This window comes from Cheilinus undulatus, linkage group 2 (genome assembly GCF_018320785.1).
Source record: "Cheilinus undulatus linkage group 2, ASM1832078v1, whole genome shotgun sequence".
NCBI classification, from domain to species: domain Eukaryota; kingdom Metazoa; phylum Chordata; class Actinopteri; order Labriformes; family Labridae; genus Cheilinus; species Cheilinus undulatus.
The window spans coordinates 57,142,768-57,166,734 of NC_054866.1; the positions used below are offsets into that span (position 1 = coordinate 57,142,768).

At 41.1% G+C, this 23,967-nt stretch overlaps 1 protein-coding gene across 1 annotated transcript in view; it reads left to right on the forward strand.

The window, feature by feature from the left end:
• Positions 1-23,967, forward strand: part of clmpb (CXADR like membrane protein b) — a 156,521-nt gene that overhangs the window by 101,321 nt on the left and 31,233 nt on the right. Inside the window, exon 2 of the mRNA XM_041799429.1 lies at positions 11,380-11,531. Coding sequence (XP_041655363.1) covers positions 11,380-11,531 — 152 coding nt within the window. The remainder of the gene's footprint in view (positions 1-11,379; positions 11,532-23,967) is intronic.

Sequence of the window (23,967 nt, forward strand, 5' to 3'; positions counted from 1 at the left end):
CAAAAACTCTCCATAATATAACGGGCAAAAACACAAGAATGTGGTGCATGGTCCTACAATGAGGAAATGCTTGAATCTGGTGGAATACGGTAAAAATGTCAAGTTTCACTAGACTTCTGCACATTGAAATGCTGACATTAAAGAATGCATGATTTTATACTGCAGTGACAGTGAGATTAAAAAACCTGGTTTTAATGGAAGTCAATGGGGGCATTTTAGCCTCCAAGGTGTCCAGAATCAGAATCAGAATCAGAATCAGAATCAGAATCAGCTTTATTGGCCAAGTGTGCACATACAGGGAATTTGACTCCGGTAACTTTTGCTCTCTTGTACAAATTAACACAGAACTTAAATAAGTGAAACAAAGATATAAAATATATACAACATAAATTCAACATAGATTATCCAGAGGGTATTTCTGACATTACATAAAAAATATTCATGCAATCAAATCAGTTTTGTTGCTAATCTTTGACCCATCCAAGACCCTTATCACCCCCAAAGCCCCATCTTTCTACTATTTATTACATGGAAAATAATCCACTTTTTTGCATTTTTTGCAGTAAAAAACGAAATATTTCACATAATCCAACCAGGATTTAAAAGGTTAAAATTCTGAAAATTATTGATTTTTTTTGTAGTTTTGAGCAGGTCTGAAGTTGTTAAAGAGATTTATGAAAAAAAAAAGGTAGAAAGAAATATTGATGTATGCTGATTTAATGGCAGTTTTTCTGTACGGGTACATTTTTGCTTTGAAGGTGTCCAGAGGGTAGAAAATGTGAGGAGGGCAGAGGGGTTAATCAGGATTTTTATAGAGGACACAGCAAAGCAGACTGTATCTCCTGCATTTAGTCATGTCTCATGATAAGCCTGTAATGGGCCCAGTGTGAGCAGATGATAGCAGTAGACATTACGCAGACTGTGTGTCTGATACCGGCTATATTCCTAACCCAACCGTGTGTGGAGATAATATGTACTCTTGTGACGAAGCATGGTCTGTCACGACTCTGAGATCTAAGATGGCAGCGGCGAAGAGTCTTTGTGATGAAAATAAGCGTCCTAGTACATCACACACACCAGCATCCATGCATGCACATAAACTGTAGAAGGTCGAATATTCTAAATGCAGCTTAAAGTCACACAATAGGAAACAGTCAGCAGTGATGAAACAGTTAAAGCTCAGATCTTTTCCTTCTTTTGTGCATCTGCTAACCTGTGTCTAAAACCACCTTTGTGCTGCTTTAATCCTTCCTCCACACCAGTGATTACAGTACAGGCTCAAAATAAGGCATTGCACCATCCCAGCATCCTCCCTCAACCCATTTTTCTCTGTCCTTTCACTCCTCTCGCCCCCTCTATCTCCCTCTGTCCCTCTCCTTCTTTGATCTGTTGTGTCTGAGAACCAGAGGTCACAAGCTTTGGACGTTGCTCAGGCTCCAGCCGGGCCGATGTGCTGACTGAAGGGATACGGGGCTCGACTTTGGGCGGTGTAAAAGATCCAGGCCTGTCTTGTTTTTCTGTCGGTCCGTCTTACTGGCCACACTATAATAAGATTGTAGGGCTCTGTGAGGCGGATTTACTGGAGCACAACTCCCCCTAGGGACTTGTCATAGAAATGGGTTCCTCCATATTTCACCCTCATCTCTCATTCACTGCCTTTGTCAAATGTGTCTTTCTTCCTCCCTCTCTCTCTGTTTCTTCTCGTTGATGAAGAAAATGCTTTGTTTTAGTGGGTTAAGACTGAACCTAGCAACATTTTGAATTTTTAAGCCCAGCCAAACAGAGCTCTGCTGCCATGACACCACACCGCTCTACATCTCAGCTCTCCCTCCCTGTTTATTTTCATCTTGTGAGTTTTGTTAAAACCCTGTGAATGCACAGCACCATGGCCAGAAAGACCCAGGTTTCAGCTCATCTTCATGACTCTTCCTGTTTCCAGCTCATCAGGGGAGCCGTGACTTAATATAAACCTATATATAAAAGTCGGGTCACTGTGTAGAACGTAAATAAAAACAGACGTCAATGATTGTCAAATCTCATAAACCCGTTTCAGATTCAGAACAGAACAGAAACAACATCTCAGATTTTGAAACGGTGGTTTTGCTGCAGAATTGTAAATGTTAGGACATGAGCTTGTTTAGCCCTCTCTGGTCATCTGACTGTGTGGTGAAAACCATTGGTGGGTGATCTGATCCCTAGAGTCCATTATTGATAACGTCTGACTACTAAGGCTGTATCAGCTGCTGGATCTAGAGTCCTGTAGCTGCAGAGCCGCCCCTCACAGCTAAAGACGTTGTGTTTAATAGAATTAGAAACCTCGCCTATGTGGACTATGTGCCATTTTCATATCTGGAGAGACTCCGGCCCTTGACCGTAGCTCTGCTATCTGTTCTCAGTTTCATGCTGTGTACATTTCTGCTGCAGAGATGAGTTCAGTTGTGTATCATACTTGATGTTGACACAAATGATGGGGTCCAAAAGTCCCAGCTGTGCACACTGTGTGGTGAATGAGGCCAATCCAAATGCAAGCACAAGCTCAAATCAAGGGGAGCTAATTTTGGGAGCACTGTGTCATCCATTTCACAGAAACCCAAGCCCTTCTGCCAGGCCGTAAATAATGGGGAAAGAATGGAGCCGCCTTTGTGTACCAGTCAATACCCCTTTAGACTGGTCTCTGTAGTCTTTCGTGCCAAAATGATTCCAGTTTTCTTTGCAGATTGTGCATTTACCATGCTTTTCAAAAAGACAATAAACATAAGAGACTTTTTCTTTTAACAGCAAAGCCATCGTTTGTGAAATGACCCTGGTAGTTTATAAGGTGAGCTCATCCATTCACCCTGCTGTCAGAGCTGTGAGCAGTTTAGTAGAGGGCAGGAGAGCCAAAGGGAGCAGGGAGCTCTTATCCAGCACCGAGCGAGGTCCAGCTCCAGGCTGCTGATGATTGAGGAAACTCTGAGTACAGAGGCCAGCCTGAAGTTTTTTATGGTAGGAAGAAAATGTATATTTTGGAGAGTTTGTATTATTTTATTATCAAATTTGGGGGGCTGAACTGGGAATTTGTGAATTTTCTTTTGTTTTTTTTTTGGGGGGGGGGGGTGTTTCCATCTTTTTTATGGACCTTTGGAGAATGTTTTTGAACATTTTCTGAATTTGCCAAGAGACTTAAACGAGAATTTGCTTTTATATTTGGGGAATTTGTTTACAATTTTTCATGAATTTCCATGGAATTTTTGGGGAAATTTTTATTGGAATTTTAAGGTTTGAAATGCTGGTATAATTTTTTAGGGATATTTAAGGGAATTTTCTTGGAAGTTATCAAGTTTTTTATGGTAGGAAGATAATGTATATTTTGGAGAGTCTGTATTTTTTATTATTATTATCAAATTTGGGGGGCCTGAACTGGGAATTTGGGAATTTTCATTTTTTTTTAATTTTAGGTTTTGTTGTTGTTGTTGTTGTTATTGTTATTGTTTGTTTGTTTGTTTGTTTGTTTTTATGTTTCCATCATTTTCATGGAATTTTGGAGAATGTTTTTGAACATTTGTTGGAAATTGCCAAGAAATTTCAAGGGGAATTTGCTTGGAATTTTTCATGAATTTGCATGGAACTTTTGGGGAACTTTTTTATTGGAATTTTAAGCCTTTATAAGGAAGTTTCGCCGAAAGATTTGGGGACTGTCTAAAGAAATATTTGAGTATATTGTGGATTTATTTTATTTCATTTGTTTTGGCCTTTGGAATGGAAATTTTCTTGATTTTGCAAAGCTCTCTGTTCTGACATTCGTGGTCATGTGGGGAACAGTGGCGTGCACAGACTTTTTCAAGGGCAGGAGCGACAAGAAAAAAAGGGCACATACAGAGCGTTCTCGCCACTGAAGAGGGTACTGAGTTTGGCGTGTTTTGGAGGGCACTTTAGACATGTTCATATGTTCTACAAATGGCACATTATATAGCCTTAAACAGACTAACTAGACAGACTACTCAAGTTAGTCTGTAGTTAGGATCAGCATCCACAAGAACTGTGGAGATTCAACGCTGGACTGTGAAGAACACACAGAAATAAATCAGTAAATCCCTAGGGGGTCTGGGGGTCTTCCCCCAGAACATTTTCAGTGAAGTAGATGCCATTTCCTGTATTCTAGTGCATTTTAACACCATATTAGCACCAGATAATCCAAACTGGTTCTGTCAGATATAGTTCTGGCTCAATATAGATCAACAAAGGGCCCAACATAAAAGTCACTGCAACAGTAATGTCTCACAGTATTTCTTGGTCCTAATGGTCTTCTGGAGTTTAGTGTGTTTTTTCCACCCAAGAGGGCACTTTAGCGTGCATTTTTCAACAATTGGGCCACGGAGGGGACACCCCCCCCCCCCATGCACACCACTGGTGGGGAAGCCTGAAATATCTGCATTAACAGGTCCTAAAGAGGGTACCTTCAGGAGCTCCTCTGTAAGAAGAGGGGGCTCCTTATTTTTCTGCTGACTAAGGCTTTGAACAGAGCAGGTGATCCAGCAGAGCAGAAGGAATTCAACAATTTGTCCTGTAATGTCCGAGGCTACCAAAGCAGATGCTAAACCCTCTGCCAACCAGTGAGCACACTCTGAGGCCAAGTGGTGAATGTCAGCTGACCCTTTGTCAGCCCTGCTCTGACCAGGAAGTGACCCTTTTCAAGTCCTGCCGTCCTTGGCCACTGTTTGCACTCCAGATGAGATCTCACTGGGCTCCTTCCCTTTGGAAACAATTAAAACACTGCAATGTGACTGCTATTTAAATCCAGTGCATTTCCTTTATCAACATACTTGAAATATATTGAAATTGTTTGAATATGATAGATGTCTGATTCTAGTGATGCCAGCAAATGCTAGCTGTGGAAAATCAGGAAAATATGACAAATATGACAAAATAAAAAAGAGACGGTAAATGGACCGGAGCTTTCCCAGTCCTGGTTGGTTATAACTCGGTGCTATTCAGACGGTCTAGTTCAAAACACATGGACTGTTAGAGTTGGGGATCAAACTAGGGCTGGGCAATTAATCCCAAATTAGATTGAATTGCAATAAGGCCTGCTGCAATTTTCAAATCGCAAACAGTGCAGTATTTTTTAACCTGTGTTGTGGAAAAATACTAATGTGATACGACTGTTTGGCAGCAGAAAAGACATGCTGTAAATATTGTGCCTATATCCTCCTTAGACCTGAGCCTTTGTTAGGAGAGCTTTTTTTGTTTTTTCCACTTATTTGGGATACGTACTGTCGAATATGTTAATACATCAGCCTCGTCATTGAACAGGGATTTCTTGGAAAATTTCCTTTCCAAAACCCACACAAATGAAATAAAATAAATCCACAATATACTCAAATATTTCTTTAGATAGTCTTCAAATCTTTCAGTGAAACTTCCTTATAAAGGCTTAAAATTCCAATAAAAAAATTCCCCAAAAAATTCCATGCAAATTCATGAAAAAATTTCAAGCAAATTCCCCTTGAAATTTCTTGGCAAATTCAACGAATGTTCAAAAACATTCTCCAAAATTCCATGAAAATGATGGAAACAAAAAAATAAATAAATAAATACATTTTAAAAATTTGGTAATAATAATAATAAAAAAATACAAACTCTCCAAAATAAATTATATCTTCCTACCATAAAAAAAACGTAATAACTTCCAAGAAAATTCCCTAAAATATCCCAAAAAGATTATAGCAGCATTTCAAGCAAATACCTTAAACTTGAATGGACATTATTTTGTACTTTTATCTCATCAATTCAAATACCAAAAATGATTTCTATAATGTAGAGAGGCCTAGATGTAATGTCCTCATAAGTGGATGCAGGGTCTTAGGAGGATATACAGGTGTCTTCTTTTCAAAATAGTTTAGTAAAATCCTACTTTTCCTGTTTGTGTGTATGATTTTCTTGATCAAAATGAGAATAAAATAAAAAATGATCATCCCTTCAGTACAGCAATCAATATTACATTTTCTATATGGGCCACAATCATAATTATATATATATTTTTACTCCCTCATCCCTAGTTTAATTTATCTAGCATTGCATTGGTTATGAAATAGAATAATTTACTGCTTATGGTTGTTGAATATTGCATAAAATGTGGAACCTTAAAGTAATTGCCTTTTAAATCACAACGGCAATATTGGGGGAAAAAATCCCAATGAGATTATTTTCTCCCCACTGAGCCACAGTCGCTGGATGAAGGAGATGTTAGACAATCCAGTGTAACGTTAATGTTCAGGTGAAAGTTGTTACCAGCGCTGCACGTTACAGTGGGTCAGCTGCAACTTTTAACATGACTGAGAGGGAAAAGCCTGGAGTTTGGGTTTCCACTGGACAGCTCATAAGGCAACAGCAGAGCTGAAACTGTGAGGAACTGCTGAAATCCATCACGTCATCTGTCAGGGTGAAGCCCCTCAGAAGACGTGGCTTGTGCGGGGCCGCCCTTCACCCCCGTGTCCTGCGTCAGCACTCACTCTTTGGTTTCACAGCAGAACTGACATTTTGATTGGCTTAAAGCTCTCCTATGGGACGGGGTGTTGGCCCATATGAGGGCGGACGGGTGAACGAGTGGACGGGCGCCCAGTGAGTGCTAATGCATTCACAGACCACAGCTGGCCTCATGTGGAACATTTGACAGCATGCAGTTATGTGTGAGCTTCAAGGTATTCTTTCTTTGAGTCACTCTGCAGACATAGCACCAGTGTACAGTATATCTAACACCATGAGGGTTTTTACAGTTAAAATTGAAGGAAATATTGAAATTAATGCCTATCTCACAAGATAATAATGGAAGGAGAGGTATCAATATTTGCATAACCTGTACTTCCTCTGCAAAATCCCAGATGAGCATATGCTAGCTGGGTAACTTTATTTTAAGCTCTCAGAATCCCTGGGAGCGATCCACTTACTCAGCAATTAAATTAAAGGCAGGTAGTTAAGTTAAATGTTGTAGAGCCAAAAATATCTTGTCACATCGGAGCGTGTAAGTTTAGTGGAGCTTTGCAGTATTGTACAGCCTTTCCACCAGGTGGAGGGGGTCGAATATCTCAGCAGATCGCCACCTCCTCTCCACACACACACATGGACTAACACACATAGCAACACCATCAATAGCTGCTGCTTCCAGCAAACCCCCCTGACGCCTCTGGCTAATTCCACTCAAGCCCGCCGGGCTGTCCAGCATCCTCCAATAAATTAACTTTGCTGCTCCCCCGCTGAGACACGGGCCCTGACAGTCTGGCTGGAAACCCAAAGTCCCCGGCTGGCACACACACTTGGAATTATTGCTGGATTTGACTATCTTCACTCAGTAGTCAGTCACATTTTTACAAAACATGTGGACAGGGGGAATTTTGTTTTTTCAACTGCCTTTTTTTCTATGACATGTCTGACATTGGCATGACAGAGAAAACCAGACTGGTGTTGTGATAATACCACAGCAGTACCAAATCTTGTACCACAATACTCAATAAAGCCATACATAAAAGTGAAAATCTATTTTAGACATGCACATGTGTCATCCTGTGAATAGAATACGTTCTAAAGAAGTATGACCAGGCCAACAGGCCGTGCATTCAAACATAGCTCCAGTACCACACAGCCTTTATGTCACTTTTACTGAATTAGCTGTTCACTCATCAGAAGTAGAAAAAGCTCTATACTACTCAGTCATTTTTAAAGCACACGAATGATTCCTCAAAAACCCGTCATTTTATCTACAGTCCAGCATGGGACTGACACTGAAGTGCTACTGATACACTACCATCACATTTATCATATATGACCATTTAGCAGGCCTCATCGAGTTAGGAGGCTGAGTCATGTTTCTGGATGTGTCTGTCAGTGTTTTTTGAAATTCCCCCCACAGGATTACCACCAGGTGTTTAAAGCCCTCATCACGCTAGCACATGCTGAGACGCACATACAGGCGACGTAGGCAGAGAGCGTGCCTCTCTAGTCTTTCATTCAATCCTTTAACAAAATGCTTTGAGTCAAAAAACAACATTATTACATGGGCGCACGCTGTTATTTTTCTGACAATCAGCTACCTTCTGATGTTTCTTTTAAAGGGCAGTGTGTAATATTTAGCATTTAGCAGAACAAACCTTGTAAAAATGAAACATAGTATTTATAGATAGGTATATACAAATAAGTGTTTAAACACCTGAATGCAAAAGAGTTTTATTCTAGATTCAGATTCAGATTCAGACGACTTTATTAATCCCAAAGGGCAATTCAGTTTACAGTTTACCCTGCCTTATTGAAACGATCTAAACAATCAGAGAACAAAAACAAACAAATCCAAAACATTCACTGCAGAAAATAAGCAACCACATTCACATGTCAGTGCCAACAGATCCACAGCATCAGCAATAAATACAATAAGTACAATTAATACAATGTCAAGGATGCATTAACGAGCAAAACACACCAATCAGATTCTGTTCACCTCTCAGCATTTAGCAGCCTGATAGCTGAAGGGATAAATGAGTTTGAGTATCTGTTGGTTTTCCTTGGGGGAGCATGATAGCGCCGCCCAGAGGGCATAAGAGAAAAGTCAGAGGAGAGAATGTGGTCAGGCTGATTTATTATTCCTCTGGCTTTCTGGACCACACGTTTCTTCCAGAGGGAGCTTAGGTCCTCCAGCTGGACACCAATGATCTTGGAGCAGACTTTGATTATCTGGTTTAGGCTGTTCCTGTCCTTTACAGACAGTCCATTAAACCAACACACAAAAGAAAATGTTGAAAGACTTTCAATAAAAGAATGATAAAAACAAGATAAGATGCCCTCAGAAACACTAAAAGAGTTCAGCTTCTGCAGCAAGTGGATCCTTTGCTGACCACCGTTGACTATTGACTCTGTGTTCAGAACAAACTTTAGTTCAGAGTCAAACACAGTTCCAAGATACTTGTAATATTTAATATCTCAGTTTCTGTTCCTTTAAAGAATGGATGGATGGATGGATGGATAGATTTATGAATGGATGGATGGATGGATGGATGGATGGATGGATAGATTTATGAATGGATGGAGGGATGGATGGATGGATGGATGGATGGATGGATTGATGGATGGATGAATGGATAGATGGATGGATGGATAGATTTATGAATGGATGGAGGGATGGATGGATGGATGGATGGATGGATGGATAGATTTATGAATGGATGGATGGATGGATGGATGGATGGATGGATGGATGGATGGATGGATGGATAGATTTATGAATGGATGGAGGGATGGATGGATGGATGGATGGATGGATGGATGAATGGATAGATGGATGGATGGATAGATTTATGAATGGATGGAGGGATGGATGGATGGATGGATGGATGGATGGATGGATGGATGGATGGATGGATAGATTTATGAATGGATGGATGGATGGATGGATGGATGGATGGATGGATGGATGGATGGATGGATGGATGGATGGATGGATGGATGGATGGATGGATGGATGGATGGATGGATGGATGGATGGATGGATGGATGGATGGATCCATGGCATGGCTATAAGCTGGTTAACACCCCAGGATTACTGGTTTACCTCCTTTTCCTAATAAGTTGAAAGACTTTTCATCAGCTGTTGGCCAAACTGTCCAACAGGAGAATTCAGACGTCAGTTCTGACCACCTGTAGGGGATGCTAACATATTTCAGTAGATGATTCACTGCTGTTGTCTTTGGTAGTGCACCTGTGGAGGTAATGCTCCTTAACTGTTCAGCATGACTTTACTTCCGCTCAATGTCTCCGCCCTCTGAGCTCCAGTTTCCACATACAGCGAACGTGCCATGAACCGCCAGCAAATCGTACTGCGGAGGAAATCGCTCCCTCTCTAGTCTATCAGAGAATTTCCACAGCCGGCGCTCCAGAGCAGCAGTGGCGCGTGCTATTGTAGTCAGAAATACTACATGAAAGGATGAGTCAGGAGTTAGAACGAGTTGAATGCAGCCTCGATGTTACGTTTATTTCAACCTACATGTAGGTGTATTGTGTTTTTACACCTAATAGTGTATTACACTATTATACTTGTATAATGGTTGACTGTCCTCACACAGCCTTTGACTCTCTGTTCTGGGATAAGGTTACCACGACATTCCTAGGTCGACTGATGTTTACTGGACCAGTCAGTGATTAATGTGACACGGTGGGAGAGATACAACTTGGAAGCATTTTGTTATACTCCCAGGAATGCTTTGGTAGTTACCAGGAAGTGTGTGTGTGCGGTGAACATCCAGAAGTGTTTAGTTCGGCGCGCGTGCACACATGGACTGAGAGGTATAAAAGTGCATGGTTAGAGAGATTTGGGGTCTCACTCGTGTACCATTGTCCTGCTTGAAATAAACATAACATCAAGGCTGCATTCAGCTCCTTCTGACTCCTGACCCATCCTTTAACGTAGTATTTCTGGCTTCAACAGTGCCTGGACCCACACTCCGCTTCGTTCGAGATACGCTGCAGATTTATTTTCAGCACCGGCTGCTGCCAAACCGTGCCAGTACCCGTCAATCAGAAAGCTCCAGAAGAGGAAGTCACAAGCATAGAATATCCGGTTCTTTCAAAATGCAACACAATGCAACAAAAGTGAGGACATTTAGCCAAAGAATTTGACATAAAACCACAGATCCTTTAAGCAAACATTGACCTTTAACTTCCTAATGTACTCCCCCAATGGTGGAAGCAATAATATCATGGACTTATACCAGAAAGGATGATAAATTGACCCAAAAGGTGAAATAGTCTGCTGTTGACACGCTATTCCTACGTGAGCGGCACTTCGGTGCGCGACGCAGTCGTCCTATGTGGAAATTGCAGGTAAGAGGGAGGTGTTCCCTGCCATGTGACCAAGCTTTGCTCATGGGGGATTCATTTTGGGTGTCTCTAAATCCAGTTTGGTCCATACCTGCTCTATGGTAAAGCATGCTGAGATACCTGTAAAACCTCCTACTTTGGGGTGGATAATAAACACTGGTTGGATTAACTTAATCAGAGCGACACTAGCATCACTGTGGTTGTATTTAAAGTGTCGGTGTTAAATCGTTGTTGTCCCTTGAAAGCCAGAATGGCATGTACCTTTGTATTTCTGCCTGCTTCTGTGCACAGCTGTTGCTCTGAGTAAGAATCTTTTCTTTGACTGCCCGTGTCACGAGGGGTCTCTTTGTGTCAGGCTGTGGCGTACCCCAGCATCTGTCAGACAGTGATGGAATTCTAGGTCATATCTGACTGTGCTCCGTATCCGTTTCCTCTACCGGCATGCTTTTGCTTCCTATCTGCAGCATCTGCCTCTTGTCTCAAGTTTGGATCAAGAAGTGTCCTCATTTGACGCCTCTCCTCTCTCTCCTACTTCCACAGTTCTGTTCAGCCTGCTATTGGTGGGTGCCCAGACGGAGATGAAGAAGGTCCTTGGGGACAACGCCACCTTACCATGCCACCATCAGTTACCGTCATCCAACTCTCTTGATATCGAGTGGCTGCTGCAGAAGCCAAACTCCAAACAGAGAGTGGTGAGAGAAGAATTATTTTTCGTTCTGATTTTAAACCACCTGTGATTTCTCGGCACATTTAAATCACTCTATCAAGGAATCTTGATCTGAGAATAAAGATAAGATGCAGATAAGTAGAAGACACCAACTGATGCTAGAACATGTTTAGTTTTCTCTCTCTCTCCGTCTATCTACCGCCTATCTTTCTTCCATCTTTCTCCATGTCATCCTGATTGATTTCCAGCAGGAGCCATAAGAGTTGCACATTAACTCAATTCCCAAAGTTACCGCAGCACTTCATGTTTCAGAGCAGTGTTATTCAACCCTGCACAACCTAAGAGCCAGATTGTTGAAAAAAACATTTGCAAGAGCCACAATCTAAGAGGTGAAAAGTGGGAATTAAAATATCTTAAAGGTGGCAAACACTGGGAACAAAAAGTGGCAAAAATGGATGGAAGTGACCAAAATTAAGTTAAAGGTGGCAAAAATGGTCCAAAAGTGACAAACACTGGGAGAAAAGTGGCAAAAGGGCAGAATGTGGGAAAATGGATGGGAAGTGGTGAAAAAAATGAGCAAAAATCAGAAAAAGGGTGGAAAAATGGAAATTAAGAGGAATTTAACTGCAAAAAGACACTTTAATGGGAAAGAAGTGGCAAAAATAGGCTAAAAGGGGCAAAAAATTGCAAAAAGCAGGATTAAAGTGTTAAAAATGGGTGAAAAGTGACAAAAAGAAGTAGAAAAAAAAGGACTGAAAGTGGAAAACACTGGTAGAAAAACTGTCAAAAAAGGGGAGAAAGATGAGTGAAAAGTGACTAAAATGGGCAAAAATCAGAAAAAACAGTGGGAAAATGGGGATTGGTGGCATTTAACTGTAAAAAGCAGCTTAAATGGGTAAGAAGTGGCAAAAAATAGGCAAAAAGGGGCAAACACTTGGAGAATGTAGCAAAACTGGTCCAAAAGTGGCAACAACACGGAAAAAAAATGAGTGAAAAGTGACCAAAATGGGTAAAAATCAGAAAATGGTGGGAAATGGAAATTAAGGGGAATTTAACTGTAAAAGACAGCTTAAATTGGTCTGAAGTGGCAAAAAGGGGCAGAAAGTAGTAACAATGGGTGAAATGTGGCAAAAAATGAGTTACAGGTGGCAAAAATGGTCTAATAGTGGCAAAAACTGGGCAAAATTGAGTAGAAGATGACTCAAATGGGCAAAAATAAGAAAAAAGGTGGAAAAATGGGAATTAAGTGGAGTTTGATTGCAAAACACAGCTTAAATGGGGAAAAAGTGGCACAAAGTGGCAAAAATTTGCAAAATTGGGTGAAAAGTGACAAAGAAAAGTGGTGAAAAATAAGTGAAAAATGACTTAAAGGGGCAAAAATCAGAAGAAAGGTGGGAAAGTGGGCAAAACGCATAAAAGAGTGGCAAAATAGGAAATAGGTGGCATTAAATTGCAAAAGGCAGCTAAAATGGGTGAAAAGTGGCAAAAAAGGGGCAAAGAATTGCAAAAAGCAGGTTAAAAGTGTCAAAAAGAAGTGTAAAAACTGGGAATAATATTTCAAATGAAGACATAAAAGAGCCACAAACAATCATAAAAGAGCCACAAACAATCATAAAAGATCCACAAACAATCATAAAAGATCCACAAACAATCATAAAAGAGCCACAAACAATCATAAAAGAGCCACAAACAATCATAAAAGATTCACAAACAATCATAAAAGAGCCACAAACAATCATAAAAGATTCACAAACAATCATAAAAGAGCCACAAACAATCATAAAAGATCCACAAACAATCATAAAAGAGCCACAAACAATCATTAAAAGATCCACAAACAATCATAAAAGAGCCACAAACAATCATTAAAAGATCCACAAACAATCATAAAAGAGCCACAAACAATCATAAAAGATTCACAAACAATCATAAAAGAGCCACAAACAATCATAAAAGAGCCACAAACAATCATAAAAGAGCCACAAACAATCATAAAAGATCCACAAACAATCATAAAAGAGCCACAAACAATCATAAAAGAGCCACAAACAATCATAAAAGAGCCACAAACAATCATAAAAGATCCACAAACAATCATAAAAGAGCCACAAACAATCATAAAAGAGCCACAAACAATCATAAAAGATCCACGCGTTGAGTATCAGTGTTTTAGAGTGTCTTAGCACTGTTAGCGTTAGCAGCACTGTTAGCGTTAGCAGCACTGTTAGTGTTAGCAGCACTGTTAGTGTTAGCACCACTGTTAGCGTAAGCAGCACTGTTAGCGTAAGCAGCACTGTTAGCGTTAGCAGCACTGTTAGTGTTAGCAGCACTGTTAGTGTTAGCAGCACTGTTAGCGTAAGCAGCACTGTTAGCGTTAGCAGCACTGTTAGCGTTATCAGCCCTGTTAGCGTTAGCAGCCCTGTTAGCGTTAGCAGCACTGTTAGTGTTAGCACCACTGTTAGCGTTAGCAGCCCTGTTAGCGTTAGCAGCACTGTTAGTGTTAGCACCACTGTTAGCGTTAGCAGCCCTGTTAGCGTTAGCAGCACTGTTAGTGTTAGCACCACTGTTAGCGTTAGCAGCACTGTTAGCGTTAGCAGCCCTGTTAGCGTTAGCAGCCCTGTTAGCGTTAGCAGCACTGTTAGCGTTAGCAGCCCTGTTAGCGTTAGCAGCACTGTTAGTGTTAGCACCACTGTTAGCGTTAGCAGCACTGTTAGCGTTAGCAGCACTGTTAGCGTTAGCAGCCCTGTTAGTGTTAGCAGCACTGTTAGCGTTAGCAGCACTGTTAGCGTTAGCAGCTGTAGCTCTTATGCTAATGTTGACAGTGCTGTCTGACACTGTCTAGGAAGCCCTGAGTTTCTCAGCTTTCCTGTTTTCCCAAAGTAAAAGTTTGAAGACTTTGGATTGTACAATCCCAGGAAAAAGGAAGCCTGACTGCTGAGTGGGCTAAACTAAAGTCATGTAGGCTACTTTAGGGGTGGGAACTGAGAACCGGTTCCTATTGGCTCGATCCATGGACATCATTTCCTCTCTCTAAACGATTCCCTTATCGATGCCTCACCTCTACATGCCATAAAAAACAGGCCTCGCATGTGACAGTCAGCTGAACAGAGAAGCTGAGAAAATAAACATTTAGCGGGCTTTACAGGATCGCCACAAGGTGTTTAAAAAACACATTAAACAAGCGCCTGTCGGCGCGCGCCTCTGCAGCGCTTCGTCTAATCCTTTATCCTTCCAGTCTAGAATAAAACAGGCTCATCAGGAGACGTTTACAGGAGCGGGAGAAGTGAATTATACAAGTAAAACAGGTTAAATCATGGAATGAAGTTTCTCTTTTTTCTCTTTCAAAGACAGACGTGCGCTCTTTTTCCTCCCTCCCCTCCTCTCCTCCCAGAAGATGAGACAGGTTAATCCATATCTAATAGGCTATCATAGAATCTGTGAATGTAAAGTCATCTTCTGTGGGATTTTTAACAGAAAAAGATTGGACTTAAATATTTTTAATGTCTGGGTTGTGCTTCAATGGCGAGGTCCGTCCTGTATATTTCACATTAAACGGGTAAAGATCAGTTTAAACGTTTTTTAAAACTCCTGAGTGGTTTCTGTTGTACCTGGCATGGCTGCAGCAGGACGTGGGTATACGTAATAATATCTCATCACTGACATGTTGCCAGAAAGAAGAATGAGAGCGTTTTTAAACTCGCGTTGTCTCAGATCACACTGGAGCCAGCGGTGCACGTCTAACAGTTTGACCTTAGAGAAGACTACCGCGGTGCCAGAACTGTCCCCGCGCCGTGCTTGCACCATGGCGTGCGAGTAGGCTATCAACGCGCCGGTGTATGTGTGAGTGTTTGTCCTTTGCAAAACTGTCCCGACATCATCAACTGGAGTTAAGTCATCACTTTTAAAGCGCGTTCATACACAGGCAGAGGTGCTGTGGGTGGAAAAATACATAAATTCTCGAGGAATTTATCATTAATGTGCGCTAATCCCACAGCACCGTCTTCATGATGGTAATCAAAGCAACACCGTGGCTATTTTTAGTACCCCAGCATACAGTATTATCATATTACCACCCATTTCTAATGAACTGTCACAAAAACAGACTAAAGTCGTCAAAAATGTGGCTTCAGTTCTCCAAAAATGTCGCACACATGGCAATAAGAAACGTCTGTCAAACAGTGATGTCTAATGCAGGACATTCATCTTTATGCACAATAACTGTTAATTTTGCACGAGAGTTCAATTTATTTTGATTCCTACGGAGAGCTAGAATCCAGAGACTAGTTTTAAGTTTATTTTAAGGTTTTGTCTTTTGAAGAAAATGAGCAGTAGTCCTGTATTCTAATTAAAGTTCACAGATTAAAGATCCAGAGAGCAGTTTGTCTTAACGAGACATATCCAACAAAAAAGAGATTTTTTTTGTCTAACACTCGATGTTTAACATTTTTAGCAATCCAAAAAGAAAATTCACAGGTAGGAATCGATAACGGAATCGATAAAGAATCAAATTGATAAGAAGAATTGATAACGGTATCGATATCAATAGAACCTTATCAATTCCCACCCCTAGGAAGAGTTCATAAAGCTGCATTCACATCATACAGACACATTCATCTAGAATTAATATCAGCCAAAACCTGCTGAACAGCACAGACAGTCAAAACAAGGGGATCTATAGTCTGGTTTCAATGACCGGTGTTACGGTTTAACGGGAGATCATGTTGGCTGGTGACTGTACGAAGGCGCCTGGGTTACCAAACAATACCGAACAGTTCAATAGACCGGAAACTCCTCTGTATGTCTTAGACACAACGGGAAATGTTGTGTGTTTTAAAAGTGTTGAAACTACAACAACTGCTGAGACTTTCAGCTGGAAAGTCACCAGTTAACACGGTCACCTGTTAGAACATAACAGCAGCTCTCCTACAGCATCACCAGCAGTGAAGCCTTTAGATTTCTGATTATTTATGTTCCACTGACAAGTTTCTGAAACATTTCCTGCTTTAGCCCACACCTTTTAGTCATATTCAAATATTAAGCACAAACTTCAAATTCAAACACAAATTATATATTCTTTGCCGTAATTGCAATTAGATAATAAAAAAACACACAAATATTATATAAATAAGCATTATTTTGAGCACATTTTATAAAGGTTTTAAATGTCAATAACACAGCAGACAGGAAAGGATGCTGAAATTATCACCTCTTTATGAGTAATGGGGAAATTGAAAAAAAATATATTTTCATCACACTATTTTGAATGAGCATAAAATTTCTGTTGTCTGAAGATATCCAAAGTCTGATCATCTGTCAATCAGGATACACGTGCACATTTCACCACTGCAGAAAATTTCAACCACCCAGACCTGACAACCCACCGCCCAACTCCAGTAATGTTCATACGGCTGCCCTCTGTGCAGGAGCAGGAAGGGAGACAAGAGCTGCATGGAGCCGAAAATGTCAGGATGTTACTTCCCCCCATTCTGTCTCTACCTTTCTCTGCAGTTGCTTCATGTAATTTAGTGGATTTTAGGTTTTGGTCATATTTTGAGCTTTCAAGCATCACAAACTCAAACTCATGTTTGAGCAGGTGTAGGTCACTATGGTGTAGGTCACTATGGTGTAGGTCACTATGGTGACGATCACTATGGTGTAGGTCACTATGGTGTAGGTCACTATGGTGTAGGTCACTATGGTGACGATCACTATGCTGTAGGTCACTATGGTGTAGGTCACTATGGTGTAGGTCACTATGGTGTAGGTCACTATGGTGACTATCACTATGGTGTAGGTCACTATGGTGACGATCACTATGGTGTAGGTCACTATGGTGTAGGTCACTATGGTGTAGGTCACTATGGTGTAGGTCACTATGGTGTAGGTCACTATGGTGTAGGTCACTATGGTGTAGGTCACTATGGTGACGATCACTATGGTGTAGGTCACTATGGTGTAGGTCACTATGGTGACGATCACTATGGTGTAGGTCACTATGGTGTAGGTCACTATGGTGTAGGTCACTATGGTGTAGGTCACTATGGTGTAGGTCACTATGGTGTAGGTCACTATGGTGTAGGTCACTATGGTGTAGGTCACTATGGTGTAGGTCACTATGGTGACGATCACTATGGTGTAGGTCACTATGGTGTAGGTCACTATGGTGTAGGTCACTATGGTGTAGATCACTATGGTGTAGGTCACTATGGTGTAGGTCACTATGGTGTAGGTCACTATGGTGTAGGTCACTATGGTGTAGGTCACTATAGTGAAGGTCACTATGGTGTAGATCACTATGGTGTAGGTCACTATGGTGTAGGTCACTATGGTGTAGATCACTATGGTGTAGGTCACTATGGTGTAGGTCACTATGGACGAGGTCACTATGGTGTAGGTCACTATGGTGTAGGTCACTATGGTGTAGGTCACTATGGTGACGATCACTATGCTGTAGGTCACTATGGTGTAGGTCACTATGGTGACGATCACTATGGTGTAGGTCACTATGGTGACGATCACTATGGTGTAGGTCACTATGGTGTAGGTCACTATGGTGTAGGTCACTATGGTGACGATCACTATGGTGTAGGTCACTATGGTGTAGGTCACTATGGTGTAGGTCACTATGGTGACGATCACTATGGTGTAGGTCACTATGGTGTAGGTCACTATGGTGACGATCACTATGGTGTAGGTCACTATGGTGTAGGTCACTATGGTGTAGGTCACTATGGTGTAGATCACTATGGTGTAGGTCACTATGGTGTAGGTCACTATGGTGTAGATCACTATGGTGTAGGTCACTATGGTGTAGGTCACTATGGTGACGATCACTATGGTGTAGGTCACTATGGTGTAGGTCACTATGGTGTAGGTCACTATGGTGTAGATCACTATGGTGTAGGTCACTATGGTGTAGGTCACTATGGTGTAGGTCACTATGGTGTAGGTCACTATGGTGTAGGTCACTATAGTGAAGGTCACTATGGTGTAGATCACTATGGTGTAGGTCACTATGGTGTAGGTCACTATGGTGTAGATCACTATGGTGTAGGTCACTATGGTGTAGGTCACTATGGACGAGGTCACTATGGTGTAGGTCACTATGGTGTAGATCACTATGGTGTAGGTCACTATGGTGTAGATCACTATGGTGTAGGTCACTATGGTGTAGGTCACTATGGTGTAGATCACTATGGTGTAGGTCACTATGGTGTAGGTCACTATGGTGTAGATCACTATGGTGTAGGTCACTATGGTGTAGGTCACTATGGTGTAGATCACTATGGTGTAGGTCACTATGGTGTAGGTCACTATGGTGTAGGTCACTATGGTGTAGGTCACTATGGACGAGGTCACTATGGTGTAGGTCACAGGCTGAATCTGTTGGAATGATGCCAAACTGACATCATTAATAGCTGTTTAAATGTAAACAGAATAGTTTTTAAACATGAATTAATCATTACTAACAGGGACATTAGAACAGTTTAATGCATTACAGGTGAAGGAGTTTAACACCAATCGAACAGCCTTAACTGTTTTTATTTAGGTGGTATAAAATTAAAAACTAAATAATGTTTGAAATGGTGAATGAGGTTTCTCCACACTTGGAAGCACATTTCTACGTCCTTTTTAAAACACTACCCTGTAGTTTGATTCTGAGGTGTTTCTTTCTCTCTCGGTCTCTGAAGATGTGATGGTGTCATTTGACTGGTTTTAATTCATTGCTTTACTTCACAGAAATTGAACACAGTGTCTGATATCAGACAGAGCATTACATGTTAGCAGCTTTCTGTTGGAAGAAAGATTTCCTTTCTCTTTAGTCGTGTTCCCTCACTGATGTGTTCGTTAGCACAGTGAAAGCTAACACTGAGACGGACATGAAGAGGGAGTGTGTGAAGGGGGAACGGAGGCCAGGAATGCACGAAAAAGGGGAAAACAAGTGTCTCGTGCTTTGATGAACCAGAGGGCTGCTGCCACATTGTCATGAATATTTAACAGGAAGATAACGTTGAAGGCGCCATTAATTAAAATCAAACGTCTGAAAATTTGATTAGGAAAGAGACTGTGCCTGTAGCTAAATGAATAAATGATTCTTTTGTTCTGCTCCAAGGCCATGTTAAGTGAGAAAGAGCATCTTGTCAACATTTTGCCTCTCTTAGCAAATGCACAGGCTACATGTGTGAAGGACACAGGGCAGAAGGAGCGAGAGACAGGGCAAGGGAGGGTCACTGTACACATCTCACTAAAGCTGATCCAGATTCCTTAGAGTACATCATGTGTGGCTGTAAACTCAGTCAGACTGTGTGTTTGGCTCGTATCGTGAAAGTGGATGTAATATTCACAAATAACATAAACAATGACAACAAGCGGCTTATTGCTGATGATCATCCTGTCCTGAAAGAATCCAGCAGCAGTGTGATTCTGAGGAGGGTTTGCTGTATGCTGGCGATGAAGGCAGGTAAATACAGAATATAAGCACATAATGAGGAATGCACTGATATATAAAACGTTACAGTCATGGTTAACCCAGCTGACCCATTACATTACAAGCAGGTGAACATGGTGGTCCCTTTCTCTTCTTGATAAAATCTTTTAAAAATATCCTAAAACCCAAAAAATGATAAACAGGAGCCTCAGAAACCTCGACTGTTTGAGTTTTTATCCATATTCAACATTTGGCTTGTCTCAGTTCTGATCATTAGGCTAGATAGAGATAAGTTACTCATGTATTTTCTCTCTTAAGGAAGTATTACACCTCCAATTCCAAAAAAGCTGGGTCGCTGTGTAAAATTTGAATTAAAAACATGATTGTCAAATCTCATAAACCCGTATTTTATTCACAGTAGAACAAAACATACTAGATGTTAAACTGAGACATTTTATCATCTCATTTTGAATTTGATGTGAGGAACACTTCTCAAAAAAGTAGGGACAGGTCCATGTTTACCACGGTGCAGCATCCCCTCTTCTTTAACACTCTGTAAACGTCTGGTAGTGAGGAGACCAGCTGATGGGAGAGGAATGTTGTCCCATTCTTGTCTGATGTAGGATTCTAGCTGGGTCTTCTTTGCTGGATTTGTCCTTCTCTGATGCTCCAAATGTATTCTGTTGGTGAAACGTCTGGACTGCAGGCAGACCAGGACCTGGACTCTTGTCCTGTGAAGCCATGCTGTTGTGATGGATGTGGTCTGTGGTTTAGCATGGTTGTGCTGACAGAGACGTTGTCTGGATGGGAGCATATGCTGCTCTAAAAGCTCTCTCTACTGTTCAGCATTGATAGTTCCTTTCCAGATGTTAGAGCTGCCCACGCCATAGGCACTAATGCAACCCCATCCCATCAGAGATGCAGGCTTTAGACCTGAGCCAGGAGAACCAGCTGGATGCTCCAGATCCTCTTTAGTCCACAGGACACGGCGTCTGTGGTTTCCTCTGACCACAGAACAGTTTTCCATCTTTCCTCAGTCCATGTTAAATGAGCTTTGGTCCAGAGAAGACGGACCACGGTGGTTCTGGATCCTGTTCACATATGGCTTCTTCTCTCCATGATCAGCTTTAACTGTCATTGGTGGATGGCACGGCCAACTGTGTTGACAGACGATGATTTCTGGAATGTTCCTGAGCCCATGCAGTGATTTCACTACAGAATCATGCCTGTTTTTAATGATGTGGCCCCTGAGAGCCCCTGAGGGCCCCTGAGGGCCCCTTCAGCCTTGTCCCCTGTCTCCAGATTCTCTGAGTCTGTTGATGATATTATGGTCAGTAGATTGAGGGAGGTTTAAAGTCTTTGCTGATTTAGGATGAGGAACATTTTTCTGAAATTGTTCCACAATTTTTAGATGTTTTTTTCTCAGATTGGTGGACCTCCGTCCAGCTTTACCTCTGAGAGACTCTGCCTCTCTAAAAGGCTCCTTTTATACCCAGTCATGTTGCTGACCTGTTGCCAATTAACCTAACTAGTTCAAAATGCTCCTCCAGCTGTTTTTCATCAGTAATACTTACTTTCCATGGCTTTTGCTGCCCTTTCCCTACTTTTTAAATGTGTTAGTGCCATAAAATTCCTCAGCTGAAGATATAGGAAACTGATATGGGACTACTTAAAGCACATTTTTAACTGCAGGTCAGGCTGACCCATTCACACTACGCTCACACACTGACATCTAAAGTTCCTGTCGGTGTGCTCTGCTCACATGCATTCACACATCAGTGATGCCAGGGTGAAAGTAATGTGGAGATGAGTGTTTTGCCCCTGAACCCATCAAGACCAGGAGCTGGGGATCGAACCCCCAGCTTCATGGTTGATAGGACCAACTCTCCCACTGATGCACAGCAAACATACCAGGGTAAGAGTTTAGATTGTGTTATATACAAAAGTTTAGATGAAAACAACTTCCCCATCCATGGAAACTTGAAAGTTCCTGTTGAAGTTTTTATAACTAGACTAAACGTTTCTTCAGACGACTTCTTAGAAATTCGCACATGCTGGAGAAGGCAGGGACACTACGTCTGCCTACAATTCTAATTTTTACGGAATAAACAAACCATCTCATTATAATTGCAAACTGCTCAAACAGCCTGCAGCCATCCTTCTAAATTCTTCTTAAATTCCTCACACTCACTGGCACTTTTTCTGTGTCTCTGTCATATGTGTGTGTTTTCAGAATAAGACCAGGCATAACTAGAAGCTTAAATCCACACAGTGGTGTATACTCATTTATATGTGAGTAATACATGCCCAGAGTTCATAAGAGCACTGACAGTGTGCCCATAGGCAGATGCTCTTTAAATATTTCCTATTTATTTGGTGGCAGGCTGTGCTGCTCCACGCCTGTAGCTGTGACACAGTAATGCATAGCTGGTTTTATTTGTGTTTGTACTTAATATGTTTGCATGGATGCCACTGCAGCGTTGGTGTGTAGGTGTGTGTGTAAACGGCCGGTCGTCACCTGTGATCCAGCAGGTGCCCCGTGTCTCAGGCGCTGATGCACTGTGGCACCGGCATTTAGCGGTCCCCATCTGCAGGCTCTCACTCGCCCTGAGTTATGGGCCAGTGTGACAGCTGTGTTTGTTTGTGTTTGTGTGTGTGGACGGAGAGAGAGAGAGAGAGAGAGAGAGGCAGTGAGAAGATAGAAATAAGGAAAGCACAAGCAAACGGAGCAGAGAAAAATAATCTTCCCAGTTAAAGAAGGAGATGAACATCTAAAGTGCAACTGTAGTTTATTAGATTTGTTTCATTATTGCAACTGTCAGCAAAAATTCTGATGAAATAACAGATTAAAAAAGAAAACCCTTGTGAGGATCAGCCCTACCTGAACACACATACAGAGCTTAACAAACATATTAGCCCACCTGTCATCTCTGTCTCAGGGACCATCCAGCATCATGAAGGGCTTTAATGTGGACTCTTTCATTTTCAGTCAGCTCTCCACGTTTCACCATTTTGAACAGGAATGAGGAATTTCAAACTGAATTCACCCAAATGTGAGCCGGCTCACTGGGCTTCTCTGAGAAGTCAGAAATGAATCAAGCATAACATTCAACCACTAAAACTCATTTTTCTGTTCAGGAATGACAGTAAATAACTATAATCTGACACATTCATCAGAAATATTCATGTGCTTTACTATTTTAGTTTTTTTGTAAATCAGTAAATGTGAAAATTCATGGATAACAATAATAATTCTATTTTAGCATTAAAAATATCATTTGGGTTAAAGAGCTTCTACATATTGGTGTATTAACCGTTGCAGAAACATCAAAATGATTTTGGTAATTATCAATGCTGTTAATGTAGGGCAGCTGTGGCAGAAACCTGACTGTGGTTAGGGTTAGGGTGGTCTGATACATTTGTTAAACTCTGTACATGAAAGAAAAACAAGAAAACAACAAAGACAAGCAGACAAGCAAACAAACAAACAAAAAAGAGAATAAATACATAAAAACAAAAACAGACATTATTATGATGGTGGTGTTGGACAGTTTGTGGTGTGGTAAGATGTCCTGTCTCATGTAGTACATATTATTCCAATCTTGTATACTAATAATACAAAAATATAATAATAATACAAACTGTCCTAAAATTGGGGGGGGGGGGGGGGGGTTAATAGGCTGCTAATTGAATAAAAAAAAAATATATATATATATATATAAACCCATAATAACAATGATAGAAGCTAGGAAGTAATAGTAAATTAACTGATGAATTAAATGATCATAGTAATATCAATCATGTGTCCATGTGCACACGTTCACACACACACACCTATACACACATATAAATATATGAGCTCAGCAGGCTGCTGCACTCTGACTGATGATGTCACACACTCTGAAGTCTGACTTTTTGTGTGAAACCCCAAAAGTTTGTGTTGCTCAAACTGTGAAATCTGAGAAACTGTAGAAGATAGCTAAAAGCTGAATACATGTTAAACAGCTGAAGAGTTTGTCTACGTTTTAAAGCA